Raw genomic sequence first — 15,271 nt, 5'->3', positions numbered from 1 at the left:
TAGAGTATTCCCAGCATGAAAGCTGATGGCAATCAATAAAACTTTGCTGCACAGCTTATAGTAAATATATGTAACTACATCTACCTACATGTATGAACAGATATTGTGGAAATATTTTCATATATTTAAGTAAATAGAGGTAGGAATATGTACATATATACACATGTATATACATATGTGAGAAAATATGTTTGTTTTTATGTATATATGTACATATGTATGCATGTGTATACATATACATATGTGTATATATGTGTGTGTCTAAATATATATATATATATATATGTATATATTTCTTTATTACCCACAGGGGGCTAAACACAGAGAGGACAAACAGAGGGATTAAATTGATTACATCAACCCCAGTGCATAACTGATACTTTTTAATCGACCCCGAAAGGATGAAAGGCAAAGTCGACCTCAGAACGTAATGGCAGATGAAATACCACTAAGCATTTCACCCAGCGTGGTAATGATCCTGTCAGCTCGCCACTTTAATAAACAAATAACTATTTATATATATATAATATATATATATATACATACATATATATATATATATATATATATATATATATATATATATATATATTTAATATATACTTTCATATCAAGTATCAGAAAATGAAGTTAAATCATTTTAATTCTTCATTTACATTCATTTCATCAATATTCAATATAATCAATCTTACATAATGCTGTAACCAATCCAGCAACTATTGATTAATTTTCATGCATTATGTAAGATTTTGTTTATAATGCATGTGGAACATGATTCCTCAGAAGTACATAAAAATTATATGCATATTATTCTTTACAGAATTCTAAGGCATTGTTCTAAGGAAATGTTCATGTATAATAAAAGAAGTCCCTAGATAGCATATGCAAGTTAATAAACAGTTGCTGGTAGGATTACAGCATTAAGCAAGATTGATTATATTGAGTAATGATGAAACAATTGTAAATGATGTATAAAAATGATTTGTTAGTTCCATTCTTTGTCATTGCATGAAAAAAGCACCTAGTACACACTGTAAAGTGGTTGGTATTAGAAAGTGCATCTAACAGTAGAAACCAGGCCGAAGCTGATATTGGAACATGAAGCAACCCTATGGCTCACTGGATCTTGTCAAACCATCCAACTCATGCCAACATGGAAAGCAGATGTTGATTGATGATGCTGATATGTATTTTTTTTTTTACTTGTTTCAGTCATTTGACTGTTGCCATGCTGGAGCACCACCTTTAGTCGAGCAAATCGACCCCAGGACTTATTCTTTAGAAGCCTAGTACTTATTCTATCGGTCTCTTTTGCTGAACTGCTAAGTAACGGGAACATAAACACACCAGCATCGGTTGTCAAGCGATGTTGGGGGGGACAAAGACAGACACACAAACACACACATACATATATATGACGGGCTTCTTTCAGTTTCCGTCTACCAAATCCACTCACAAGGCTTTGGTCGGCCCGTGGCTCTAGTAGAAGACACTTGCCCAAGGTGCCACGCAGTGGGACTGGACCCGGAACCATGTGGTTGGTAAGCAAGCTACTTACCACACAGCCACTCCTGCGCCTATATGTATGTTGGGCTTCTTTAAGTTTCCCATTACTAAATCCACTGCCAAGGTTTTGATCAGTCCAAGGTTATAGTAGAAAATGCCCTAAGTGCTGCAGAGCTTTGTCTGCACCTGTGTGTGTGTGTGTGCATGCGTATGTGTGTGTGCATGTGTGTGTGTGCACGTGTGAGTGTAGGTAGGTAATTAGACAGACAATCAGATAGATAGATAGATAACTGTTTTCTTCCCTTCCAAAAACTATTGAACAAATATGAGCATTTTTTTGTTTACAATTTGTAGTGACTTACTTTCCCCAAGGAATGAAGCCACTTCTTCGTTTCCAGGTCCCAAGTAAGTGAAAGTACTTATTGTATCATAAGTAGGTGTTTTGTAGGTCAAAAAGTGCAAGTGTACTTCGATGGGGTAAAACTGAAGGTATTTTTATAGTTTTTCTTTTTAATGTTTGTCATGTCAAACACTAAATACATGAACTTGATATTTAGGGCTTAGAGTAAGAATAGAGGGTTAAGGGTTAGAGTTACAAGGAGAGGAGAAATTATGGATCTTTTCGGTTTGAGCAGCAGTTTTTAAAAATATTTTCCACGTAACTAAAAAATTTTAAACTTCGTATACTGGTAGAATGTGTTTATAAAACATCTTTTTCTCTTGGCTTTATTGAGAAAATTCTATAGTTTGTAAGATATTTGTTGTTTTTTTTCTTCATTTTCTGCAATTTCAACCAATCAATGACTTCTATTGAGGTAAAAAACATTCTGTGCCGTATGAATATGTCCCTCGTTTAAGAAACAGATTGGGTTTATTTACATTTGTGAAGAAAATAAGATACCCTTCCCCCTAACCCTAACCCTAAAACAGATTGAAATGCAATAGATCGGTACTAGGGTCATAATTATGGGTGACAATTTCATATGATACCGCTAGAAAAAACTGTCGTTCAAACCGAAAAGATCCGAAATTACTGACAACGAAAAAATTAAATTTCTGAATGTTTTTCTTTTCACACACATTTTAATTTCTAAAGTATAAAACAAAGAAACCGGAAAACAAATTATTTAAAGATACTAAAAATTAATTAGGTAGGAAGATGGGGATGCTTACTACACAACTCAGCTTTATATTGCGTGGTAAGAAGTTTGCTTCCCAACCACGTGGTTTTAGGTTCAGTCCCACTGTGTGGAACCTTAGAAAAGTGTCTTCTATTATAGTCCTGGGCTGACCAAAGCCTTGTGAATGGATTTGGTGCATGGAAAGTGAAAGAAGCTTCTTGTGTATGTATGTATATATATAAAAAACAATAAACGTTGCCCTTTTCAAGCCTAGCCAGATTCATGGGCCCGTTTCTGTTTCTGTGGTGTATGTGTTCCACCCAGCTGGATGGGATGCCAGTCCATCACAGCGTTACTCAACAGTGTTAAAACAGTGACCCTTAAACTGCATTTTCATCTTGGGGAAGAGATGGAAGTCTGCAGATGGGTGTGGAAGCAATACCATGTTGTTTTTGGCAAGAAACTCACAAGTGAGGAAAGCTCGGTGGCAGGGTGCATTGTTATGAAGAATCCAGTTCTTTGTGCTTCACAGATCTGGTCGTTTTCACTTCTCTTCGATGCTTCAAAGTGTCGTGGTAGAACTTTCGATGGACACTCTGGCCCTGGGGGGCAAATTCTCAATGCATGATACCACTCATCATCATCATTTAATGTCCGTTTTCCATGCTTGCATGGGTTGGACGGTTTTGACTGAGGGCTGGCAACCAGATGGCTGCACCAGACTCCAGTCTTGATCTGGCAGAGTTTCTACAGCTGGATGCCCTTCCTAATGCCAACCACTCCGAGAGTGTAGTGGGTGCTTTTTACGTGCCACCTGCATGGGGGCCAGTCAGCGGGTACTGGCAATGACCTCGCTTGAATCTTTTTACACGTACCACCGACACAGGTGCAAAAATGATGAGCATGACCATCATTGTGCTGTGATTCTGTCATGCCTTCTTCAGTTGTGGAGATGAAGGGCTTTTCCATTGTGATGACAGCTGCTTTGTCGAAGGGTCGTGCCTATAGACCCAACTCTCATCACTGATGATGATCTTTGACATGAAGGATGGGCCATCAGCAGCACACTGATGGAGATCTTGACAGGCTTCGATGCAATGTTCTTTCTGTCCAGTGGTCAGCAGGCAGGGGACAAACTGGGCAGGGACACACCACATGTTCCATTCAGACTTTAGGATTGCCTGCACAGACCCATACTACATACTCTCTCTTTTACTTGTTTCAGTCATTTGACTGCAGCCATGCTGGAGAACCGCCTTTAATCGAGCAACTTGACCCCGGGACTTATTCTTTTGCAAGCCTAGTACTTATTCTATCGGTCTCTTTCGCCAAACCGCTAAGTAACGGGGACATAAACACACCAGCATCGGTTGTCAAGCAATGCTAGGGGGACAAACACAGACACACAAACTCACACACGCATATATATATATACATATATATGACGGGCTTCTTTCAGTTTCCATCTACCAAATCCACTCACAAGGCTTTGGTTGGCCCAAGGCTATAGTAGAAGACACTTGCTCAAGGTGCCACGCAGTGGGACTGAACCCGGAACCATGTGGTTGGTAAACAAGTTACTTACTACACAGCCACTCCAGTGTAAAAAATTTTTTTTTAAACCCAAGAGAAATGAAGTAAATAAAATAAAGGTTCTGCATAATTCCTTAATTCAGGAGTCGGCAAACCCAGATAAATTACCCCATGAGGGGTAAAAATGAAATTCGTGGGGTTAATAAGGACTCGTTAGACAAAAGTAAAATTATATAAAAAAAAATGTTCCTTGTTCCAACAGAAATTTTTCAGTAACATGTCCAAATTTATCTTTTCTTCTTCTGGCATGAGGAGGCAGTCAAAAAGTTGCTGCCTTTTCAAACAAGGATTTTCCATTTTAATGAACATAAAAAGAAGCAGAGTAATCGATTGGACCCCGAAGACTGTATCCAAATTGCTCTGGCATCAAAGTAACAGAAATGAAACATCATTTCTTCAAAACATGAAGTGAAAAAGTTTCTAAAAAAATCCTTGTTTCATACTGAGGATATTAATTTATTTTATTGCATTTGTTTTATACTTTTTTAGGATCTTTTCGGTTTGAATGGCAGTTTTTTCTAGCGGTGTCATATGAAATTGTCACCCATAATTATGACCCTAGTATCGATCTATTGCATTTCAATCTGTTTTAGGGTTAGGGGTGGGGGGAATGGTATCTTTTTTTCTTCACAAATGTAAATAAACCCAATCTGTTTCTTAAACGAGGGACATATTCATACGGCACAGAATGTTTTTTCTACCTCAATAGACGTCAGTGATTGGTTGAAATTGCAGAAATTGAAGAAAAAAACCCCAACAAATATCTTACAAACTATAGAATTTTCTCAATAAAACCAAGAGAAAAAGATGTTTTATAAACACATTCTACCAGTATACGAAGTTTAAAATTTTTTAGTTACCTAGAAATTATGTTAAAAACTGCCGTTCAAACCGAAAAGATCCCTTTTTTATATTTATAACTGTATTCTCCATATAAATACATTTAATAAACCTTTTGAATTCAAAGAATCTATGATTTTCTTCGTTTCAAATCAAGGGGGTAACGTCGGCGTAGTAGTTTTTACAGGGCGCGGAGAGTGCCTTTTCGTATTAAAACCGATTTAAAATATTGTCAACAATATTCATTCAGTTTGAGTATCTTTTATCAATTTGTAGTTTGATATCTTGCAAATCAATTCTTTTCTAGTGACTCCTTTTCCCGCAAGCTGTGCTAATTTGCGAAAATATCGGATGTCTTTCTGCAAACTTTTACCGCGAGTGCATGCTTCCTAATTCAAAGTATTGCCCGGTGTATATATAGGCTGGGTACTTACAAAAAAATTGTTCTGCTGTTAGTTGGATGATCTTATTTATTTAATTAAAACACAAATCTTAAATAATAGTCATGACTCTACCATGATATAAGTTTTTACAAAAGAAAGACAAAAAAATAATAAGGAAAAGTGGGGGAGAGAAAAAAAAGGGAAGTAAAAAAACAATAATGTAGCAGCAAGTGCTTCTTTTGGCCGCACACCACAAGGTTCAACAGAACCTACTGATGCCAGGCAGCACGCTCGCAGCCTTACCAAGGACGATTGTAAGGCTAAAGTATTGGAAAAGCCAAGTGCCCTCACGGGCATTATCTATCACTTCGGTGAGGCGAACTGACAACGATGACAAGAACTTCGCCGTTAGTGGCCCAGTCCCTCCAAAAGTCTCAAATGCCACAGGTTGGAAGAGATAGTTTTTGCTTTTTCTTCTTATTTGTCCTTGTCTTTCTTTTGTAAAAACTTATATTATGGAAGAATCACGACGATTGTTTAGGATTTGTATTTTAATTAAATAGATAAAAATCAACGTTGAAAAAACAAAAAAAAAGTAACTACGAGAACTAGGTCAACTTAATAGTTGGATGAGTATATATAACCATTTTATTATAGCCGTTCATGAAAAGTGAAAGTTTGTCTTTGGCAATCTCCTTAAAAATATTTTATTTTTTAATTTTCTGAATAGCTTGTTTTTATGTACTTATTGTGTGTGTGTTTATGTGTGTGTCTGTATAGTTGTCTATGTAAATTGTTCGTCAGTGAAATGTTCGCGGTTATTTGATAGCTACTCTTGAAAGTACCCTAGGAGACTGTTTTACAAAATTAAATGAGAAAATTGGGCAAAACAGAGAACACAACTGAAAAAAATTAAAAGAAAAAAGGAAAAAATGTGTTTCTGTGCATGTATGTATATGTGTATATATATATTTGTGTATACATATACACAATGCATATACAGTGCTTATATACACAAATATTTATACATAAACACATAACACACACAAAAATACACAAATATAAGCGATCCAGCTGAAAAAATTAAAGAAATAAAAGATTTTTACGGAAATTGCCCAAGAAAAACTTTCATTTTTCCTGTACTGCTAACGAAAGAATGCTTTATTGCATACATAACACATATGTACATGATAAATATATAATACTAAACAACATTAGATTACAAATCAAAAACCGAAGAAAACACAAACGTGGCGAAGAAAGGAAGAAAGAAAAAAAATGTCAATTCAACAAGCAAGCTTACACGCTCGCGGCATTACCGCCGGCGATGGTGAGGCTAAGGGGTCGGGACAGCCAAGCACCCCTCAAGTGCATCACCTAACAACTCGATAAGGCAAGCCACCAGTGATGACAAGAACTTCGCTGTTAGCGCTCCGGCACCTCCAAACGTTTCAAATGCCACAAGTTAGTAAAAAAATGGTACACTGACAAGTCCCGCTACGTGAAGATTTTGTTCCGTTCGGCTACGGAAGCAGTGACCCTCACGTTTACCGCAGCATCCTGGATGTGAGAGGGAGCAAAAGAGTCACAGATTGTGACGTTCCAGATGAGGCTCCCCCCAAATAATTGTGTATAATAGTGTAGGTGATAAAGTTTACAATGTTTCGTTGTAAGGGAACTGCCTTTCTGACATTCTTTATACATGCTTATTAAAAGGACACCGAAATGGATTCTCTCGCAGATGCTTTTCATGCATTAAATCACAGAACACTCACTCTAAATTAGTGACCACACACATTAAAATAGGAAACAAATTTCCAAGTTGAATTCACCTGGACATAGTCAAGGGCTTGTAGTAGTAGATAGACATAAAAACGACAACTAGTGATCGACCAGATAACGAAGGAATAATGGTCCTAGACACATTGAAAGCTGAAGATTGATCAAACCGAAAGTTGGTGGTCGAAGAACACACCTACAAAAGCGATAGGTAATAAAATTACTAATAAAAGAGGCCCAAGTCACGTGAAAACTTTTGCCGGAGTGGAAATGCTATGTTAAACAACATCATCGCCTAAATTTATGTTCCGTCTTACGTAATTTAAGACACACACACACCTGTCTATCTTAACAATAAAAAGCGGGATTCTGATTTAGACACTCCTTCTCACACCTCATAACTTTTTTTAAACTTTTCAGAAAATTTTTGCGAATTTGTGTCTTACACACGGGAATTCATACGATTTTAACAAAAAAAAATTTGTGTGTGGTTTAAGGGCGATTTAGCTATTGTTTTTAGCGCATCCCATGACCACCTGATACCTTCCTCGTTTTTTTTGTCACTGTGACATGTATTGATGTTTTCCAATCCTTTCTCCCCATAAACACATTTAATGGAATGATGATGCAGCCAAGGGCGACCCGTTGCTGGTATCAAACAAAAAGTTTCGGACCGTCCGTATTTTAAACTCTAATTTAAAAAAAAAATCGAAAAAGAGTGGAATTTGAAGAATTGGGTCGGGGAGGGAATAAAATTTTTCAAATTTTCTTTTCATAATCGTGTGAATTCCCGCGTGTAGAACACAAATTCGCAAAACTCCCAAGACAAAATAAAAAAAGTTATGAGGGGGTTATATAGGGTACTTAAATCAGAATTCCACCCAATAAAATTCTGTGCTATCTGATATACCGTATTTGATGGCATAAAAGTCAGATGGGAACATCTCAGCATACAGATTCAGCAAAAAAAGTTTTTAGTGCATTAACGCTTAAAAGAGGCCAAAATTCGCATGCAAAAACAAGGGGTGATTTTTCTGAGGCTTTTTAAAAAAATAAAATGTGCTTTTATACACCATGAAATACAATAAGCACGTCCTCCTGTTTAAAACAACGGTAAAGCATAACATTAGTAAAAAAAGAAAAAAAACCCTCTTGCGACCAGCTCGAAAATGCAAGTGGTACGTTAAACTCAGATTGCTGCATAATTTATTCTTGTAAGCATATGACCCCTCCTGAAGTCAACTTCATGTTCACATCTGTATACCTTCAAATACACATCTGATGAGGTAGAGGAAATTCGATAACCTTTCATGCTCACTCTACCAAGGCAAGCCAGCTGTGAAACATGTTCTTAGCTCGTGCAAAGGTACAATCACGTACTTAGAGAAATCTTAAATGTGATTTGTATCGTGACAGGGAAGATGATGCTACCAGAACTCCAACAATGTTCTACTGGGCAGGAGATTGTGGCCTGAAACAGCTGTGTCAGTTAAAGCATGGAAGCAGGGTATAATGGACGGAGTAGATGACTGGTAGCATAACGCAGACCTTCTTGAATGGAAAAACAATCACCTAGAAATCGTCGGGGGTGCTATGAGACCATATATAGTACTCACCTCAATTTCATCAACTTCTGGGAGAAAGAAGACAAGAGCTGTTAAGGCAGTTTCAAAAGCAGCTAAGAATTTCTCCAACTAGATGTGGTCAGGAGAAATGAAAGTGAACACCAAAGGCATAATTTGCCCTACGTTGAAGGGTGTCTCAAATCGAAGTAGTGACAACATCCAAGACATCTTGACCACCCAAAAAGGTGCAATTCAGATAGTAACACGAAATGTAGCCACTGAGGAGTATCTAGGAATCGTCAGCCCATTGCGAGCCTGTTTCTTTAGAGGATAAAAAGTTAAGGGCCGAAATACTTGCAGGAATGGAGCTTCTTCTCTGAAAGCCTTCTGTTGTTCAGCTCTCCCGAGAGTTTCTTACTATCTGTAAGAATGCAGAGGTGCTGAGGTGGATACACACACTCATTATATCCTTCTGATCCTAAACTTCTAATATACAGTAAGCCCTCAACTATCACGGACGTTACGTTCCAACCACCAATAGCGATAGGTGAAAATCTGCCAAGTAGAAACAGTACTGTAGTGTATTTTATTATTATTTTTTTTATAATTTCTATATATTTATTTTATTATAAATGCAAAACAACATCATGGAGGAATTGACGTAGGCTTAAATAATAAACCGCGATATGGTGAGGGATTACTGTATTTAGGAAGTTAGAATCGAAGGAAAATATAGTGTATTCAGAATTCATCCCAAAACCAAGCATGGGCAATCTTTTTCATGAAGCGAGGCGTATGGGACGTGGCTAATCATTAGACGGACCACACTACTAAAAAAAAATAAATCCGAGGTAATTTTTAGCTAGGTATGCCGTTTAGAGTCACGCGAGTCGCAGATTGTCCTTGATCACTCTGAACATTGCATCGAGTGTGAAGGGCGGATAATATAGAGAGAGGGAAATCTATTCGGTTTACACCCATTCCACTTGTCAGTTCGCGTAGTTGATGTTGAGAGGCTTTTCCCGACACTTTCAATTTAAAGGTTTGCTATACAAAGACACTGTTTTATATCATTTATTTAATAATTACCAGAGTTTCATATTATGCACTGTTATTTAATTGCGTATATTTTATTCGATGTTTATTTCATGTCCGAGAAATAATTGTATTATTTATAAGCGTTTGATCCGGTCTTAAACAATTTCCTCTAAATTAATAAGACAAAAAAAAAGGGTGCTCGCGAAAGGAGTCCTCAGAAAACTCACATCGTGAATGTTCCGGGTCTGACCCGGGCACAAAAACAAAAAAAAAATAGTGTAATAGGTGTAAAACAACGGTACTTCTAGCGAACAGTGGTCCCGGTGCGCGCACTCGCTATCTAGTCGTAAAGTAGTCGATCCTACAACACTTCCGCGTATGCAAATGAATTGATTCGCGCATAGAAAATCGGGTTTTTTAATTATTTTTCGAACAAAGTAAATAAAACGCAAAGTAAATAATTTTTTATTTACTTGAAATAAAATCGAAATCAGTAGAAATAGACTTTGGTAGTAAATGTAGGACAGAATCTGAGTGCTTCATAAGTAATTTTAAATACGTTTCTTCACAATTATGTGTTGGTGATTGATAACTTTCTCTTTCGACATAAATGGAATAAATACAAGCTACAACAAATGAGAGTATCTCTTAGGAAAGTACTCTTGTACATAAGAAAGAAAACCATTTGCGTGTGTATTGTGTTGCCTCACCGGGGCTGAAGCAGATGCTCAATGCTTAGAGTTTTTTTTTGTTTTTTTTTTAGAATGTGATCAGATTGCAGCATCTGTTAAAACACACGCACTGATTGTAGTCGACTTCTTCATCTTTAAAGGTAAAGATGAAAGAGGTAAAGAATACGTACACCGCCCATTTTCGGCGAAACAAAAACCCTAATCTTAACCCTAACTTACCGGGTCTACGTATTCTTTACTTTCGCCTTAATTAACTATAAAAGCAACGAACTACAACAACCAGTGTATGTTTTTATTCGCAGAATAACTTTCTCAATGATCAGTATCTGTTTTAACTCACGATTTCACATCAAGATTCTTCCGAAAGAATTTCAGTGACGATATTTTATTAATTGTTTTTTTTTTAAGTTTTACTAGTTTGTCGCACTAGAATGACGAAGTTAAGTTTAAAATGTTATTGTTTTCTATTTTCTGGGGCGTTTCCAGAGTCCGATAAAAGTGAAAGTACTTTTATAGGAAAAAAAGAAAATGAAACTGAAAGATCATGGAAACGTTTTTGAAGTTTATGAATATTTTTTAAAATTACAAATGTAGATCTCGTCACATTAGGAAAGGTACAACTCGATTGAATAACAACACACTGTTTAATATAGTTTAAGATGCATTATCTCAAAAAGAAAAAAGAAAATACAGAATTGGGATTAGCTTTTAGTTAAGAGCTGCAGCTCTCAAAATAGCATCCTGAATTTTTTGTATTCCCACCTACCACTTTATTAATGAGAAAACAAAATAGTTTGCATTGGTGTTGGACAAGTTCAAAAGCCATCTTAATTTGGCGATAGTAAAGAATACACACTCCCGGTGTTTAGGGTTAGGGTTTTTGTTAAACCGAAAACAGCTGGTGTGCGTATCCTTTACCTCTTCCCTTAATTTTGTTAAATATTTCAGCTTTTCCACCCACTTTTCACTTTTCACAACTTTCCTGCTAAGGGATATGCAAATAAGGAAGTGCTTTATATTTGAGGAGTCAAGCAGTAACGAATTCAATAACAAAAATACAGCATTGCCTCGAATATAAATCGTGTTTTCATGTAAAATATCAATTACACACATACACTGGAGCTTGCCACAGTCTTTCAACTCATCGAATGCTGTCGAGCTGTCCAACCCATGCCTGCATGGAAGAAACGATAATGGTGATGTGTCTGTGTTTATTTTAGCCATTCCAGTACAGGAAAATTAACATTTTCTACTCTACTCTTATGAAAGATGTGGAATAATTTCTATATCAATAATAAATCTCTGAGCGAGGTATATATCTGTATCTATCAAAAAAAGGGATTAGAAAAGATTAAGTCAATCTCAGTATCAATTCGTTTGTTTGGCATCCATGTTTTGTTTACATTAAAGAATGAATGACCTTCAGTTCTGTTCTTCAACTCAACCACAGTAAAATAGAGCGTTTTTCCCCATCTGAACTGGCCTCATATCTCTAGTGAGTGTAGGAAGGCTTGCAATGCAAAAGAAAAGAAAAAGAATATCTAAACAAAACGATGTATATGACAAGTGCAGAAGCTCTTCGGTCTAATTTTTAAACATCAATACATATTCTTGTGCCTTAGTGTTTTAATTTTTTTTTCTAGCATACCAGGTTGAATATGTAGCTGTGAAAACAGCTGGTGAGAGTGAATACCACCAAGGACTGGAATCACTCTGAAGTTTTCATGTTCAAATGAGCTGTATTTGTAGTCTCTGTTCACAGAAGGTTCTAGTCATGCCACCAGACTATCACATGAATAGCAGCACCGAAATTGGGTTTGCACACGTGATCAACTTGTGATTTTTATGTTGCAAAAAGTGGGGTTGAATCTAGCCAACTGGCTTCCGCACCCATGGCACATAAAAGGGCACCATTCGAGCGTGATCGTTACTAACGTCCCTTCATTGGAACGTGTAAAAAGATTCGAGCGAGGTCATTGCCAGTACCGCCTGACTGGCCCCCGTGCCGGTGGCATGTAAAAAGCACCCACTACACTCTTGGGGTTGTTGGCATTCGGAAGGGCATCCAGCTGTAGAAACTCTGCCAGACCAAGACTGGAGCCTGGTGCAGCCATCTGGTTCGCCAGCTCTTAGTCAAAATCGTCCAACCCATGCTAGCATGGAAAGCAGATGTTAAACGATGGTAATGATGATGATGATTACAGTTTTTCTCACAACTGGAAGTTAAATAAGAGAAAGTGAGTTAAAATTTGACAAATCATTGAAATTCTTTTCAAAGCTCAAGTGAGGCTTGTAATGGAATATTGTTCCCACATCTAGGTTGGTGCTGCTGGACACAGGCATCCAGACAAGGACCATTCAATTAATTGGCACTAAATCACCAGGCTTTGGCCCACAGACATGCTGTTTTCTCTCTTTCTCATCACTATTGTACTGGCTTTTGTTCTTTGTAGGCATCTGGTATTGTACCTTCCCAAGTGAGGCACTCTTGGTCCACTTGTCACTCTTGTGTGTCTCCCTCCACCTTTCCTACACTAACCATTATATCCAGTCCTTCCTCCGTAATCTCATCTTTGCTCATGTTTATCCTGCTGGTGTTGACTTTCCAGATTACTCCGTCAAATGTAATGCTTATTTCTTCACATTGTTTTGAATTAATCGTAGAATTATCTCATAGCTTCAAGATTTCAATGATGTAATTGTTCATCTCTCTATATATAAACGGCAGTTTGTCTGTGCATGTTTCTGTGTGTCTGTTTGCTTGTACCCTCACCCTGACCACGGCTTTCAACCGATTCTGATGAAACTTGATACACACATAGCCCAATGTCATAATTCAAAACTAACGCAGCCAAAATTTTGAAAAGTTCCCCCAGTTCTGAAAAAAATCGATAAATTCGACATGGGGTCGAGAATCAGAAACATGAACCACAAATTGTCTAGGGGACGCAACTCCATCCTTTTTTAACTCTCAAAAAAAAATTTACCATCATTTTTTTCCATTTTTTTGCTCTTTTTTGGCTATAACTCTCTGAAAATGCTTTATAGTTATTTCCCTTACAAACCTGAGCAACGCTGGGCGATACTGCTAGTTTTTAGAATAATATTGTAGGGTAGGTGCCAGAGGCCAGATCTGACAAGTTTGAACATAGGATATTTGAGCCGGATATAGCCAATTTAAATACTGTATTGTTAGTCATAGGTGGGTTTGCCCCAGAGCTGAAAAACAACATTGTGTCTTTGTAACAATATAAGATTTCATTATTTAATTGTATTTTTTATTTGATCACTTATGTTCACTTTTTTTAACTTTTGCATGTCCTGTCTGACTAGTCAACTTGAACAGTTATAAGTTTATGCTGTAATTTATAAATAGGCGTAGGAGTGGCTGTGTGGTAAGTAGCTTGTTTACCAACCACATGGTTCCGGGTTCAGTCCCACTGTGTGGCACCTTGGGCAAGTGTCTTCTACTATAGCCTCAGGCCGACCAAAGCCCTGTGAGTGGATTTGGTAGACGGAAACTGAAAGAAGCCTGTCGTATATATGTATATATATATATATATGCGTGTTTGTATGTTTGTGTTTGTCCCCCTAGCATTGCTTGACGACCGATGCTGGTGTGTTTATGTCCCCGTCACTTAGCGGTTCGGCAAAAGAGACCGATAGAATAAGTACTGGGCTTACAAAAGAATAAGTCCCAGGGTTGAGTTGCTCGATTAAAGGCGGTGCTCCAGCATGGCCGCAGTCAAATGACTGAAACAAGAAAAAGAGAGAGAGTGAGAGAGAGAGAGAGTGTTTGTGACTTTGTCTTGAAGGAATTATAGTTAATTACTCTGGTGTGGTTGTGTGATGAGAAATTTGCTTCCCAACATGGTTCTAAGTTCAGTTCCTCTGTACGGCGCTTTAGGTAAATGCCTTCTACTATAGATCCAATGTGAGTGAATTGGGTCAACAAAAACGGAGAGAGGCCCATCATATATTATCGTTCATCATCCACATTTACTATCCGTTTTCCATGCTGGCATATGTGTATGCACACATGTGTGTTAGTCTCCCTGCCTTGATAATACATGATAGTTGAAAATGTGTGGCAACATCATATTCTGTGGAAAGATTTCTTGTAATATTACCTCAGTTGGAAACATGTGGCAGTTGGTGAGAGGAAGGGCATCCACCGATAGAGAATCTGCTTCAACCAATTCCATCCAACCTATTTGAGCATGCAAAAGTGAATGCTATAATGATGATGACTCATTGACGAATGTCACTGATTAATAAAACAATGTTTGTCTCACTCTTGTGTGCAACTTGCCATAATGTTCAAAATATTATTGCAGGAGTGGGTGTGTGGTAAGTAGCTTGTTTACCAACCACATGGTTCCGGGTTCAGTCCCACTGCGTGGTACCTTGGGCAAGTGTTTTCTACTATAGCCTCGGGCCAACCGAAGCCTTGTGAGTGGATTTGGTAATCCACTGAAAGAAGCCCGTCGTATATATGTATATATATATATATATATATATATGCGTGTGTGTGTCTGTGTTTGTCCCCCTAGCATTGCTTGACAACCGATGCTGATGTGTTTATGTCCCCGTTACCTAGCGGTTCAGCAAAAGAGACCGATAGAATAAGTACTGGGTTTACAAAAGAATAAGTCCCGGGTCGAGTTACTCGATTAAAGGCGGTGCTCCAGCATGGCTGCAGTCAAATGACTGAAACAAGTAAAAGAGAGAAAGTGTATGACTATATGTATACT

General features: G+C 37.5%; 2 protein-coding genes across 2 annotated transcripts in view; one reads left to right on the top strand and one right to left on the bottom strand.

Moving 5' to 3' along the window:
- LOC115218489 (SCL-interrupting locus protein-like) overlaps window positions 1–8,864 on the bottom strand; it is a 141,405-nt gene extending 132,541 nt beyond the window's left edge. Inside the window, exon 1 of the mRNA XM_036508145.1 lies at window positions 8,839–8,864. Within this exon, the coding sequence (XP_036364038.1) occupies window positions 8,839–8,849 (11 nt within the window). The 5' untranslated portion in view covers window positions 8,850–8,864. The remainder of the gene's footprint in view (window positions 1–8,838) is intronic.
- An 815-nt stretch (window positions 8,865–9,679) lies between these two features.
- The window catches only part of LOC115218553 (UMP-CMP kinase), a 32,810-nt gene continuing 27,218 nt past the window's right edge, over window positions 9,680–15,271 (top strand). Inside the window, exon 1 of the mRNA XM_029788441.2 lies at window positions 9,680–9,829. Coding sequence (XP_029644301.1) covers window positions 9,793–9,829 — 37 coding nt within the window. The 5' untranslated portion in view covers window positions 9,680–9,792. The remainder of the gene's footprint in view (window positions 9,830–15,271) is intronic.

This window comes from Octopus sinensis, linkage group LG13 (assembly GCF_006345805.1).
Source record: "Octopus sinensis linkage group LG13, ASM634580v1, whole genome shotgun sequence".
NCBI lineage: Eukaryota > Metazoa > Mollusca > Cephalopoda > Octopoda > Octopodidae > Octopus > Octopus sinensis.
This window is presented reverse-complemented; position numbering and strand designations above follow the sequence as displayed.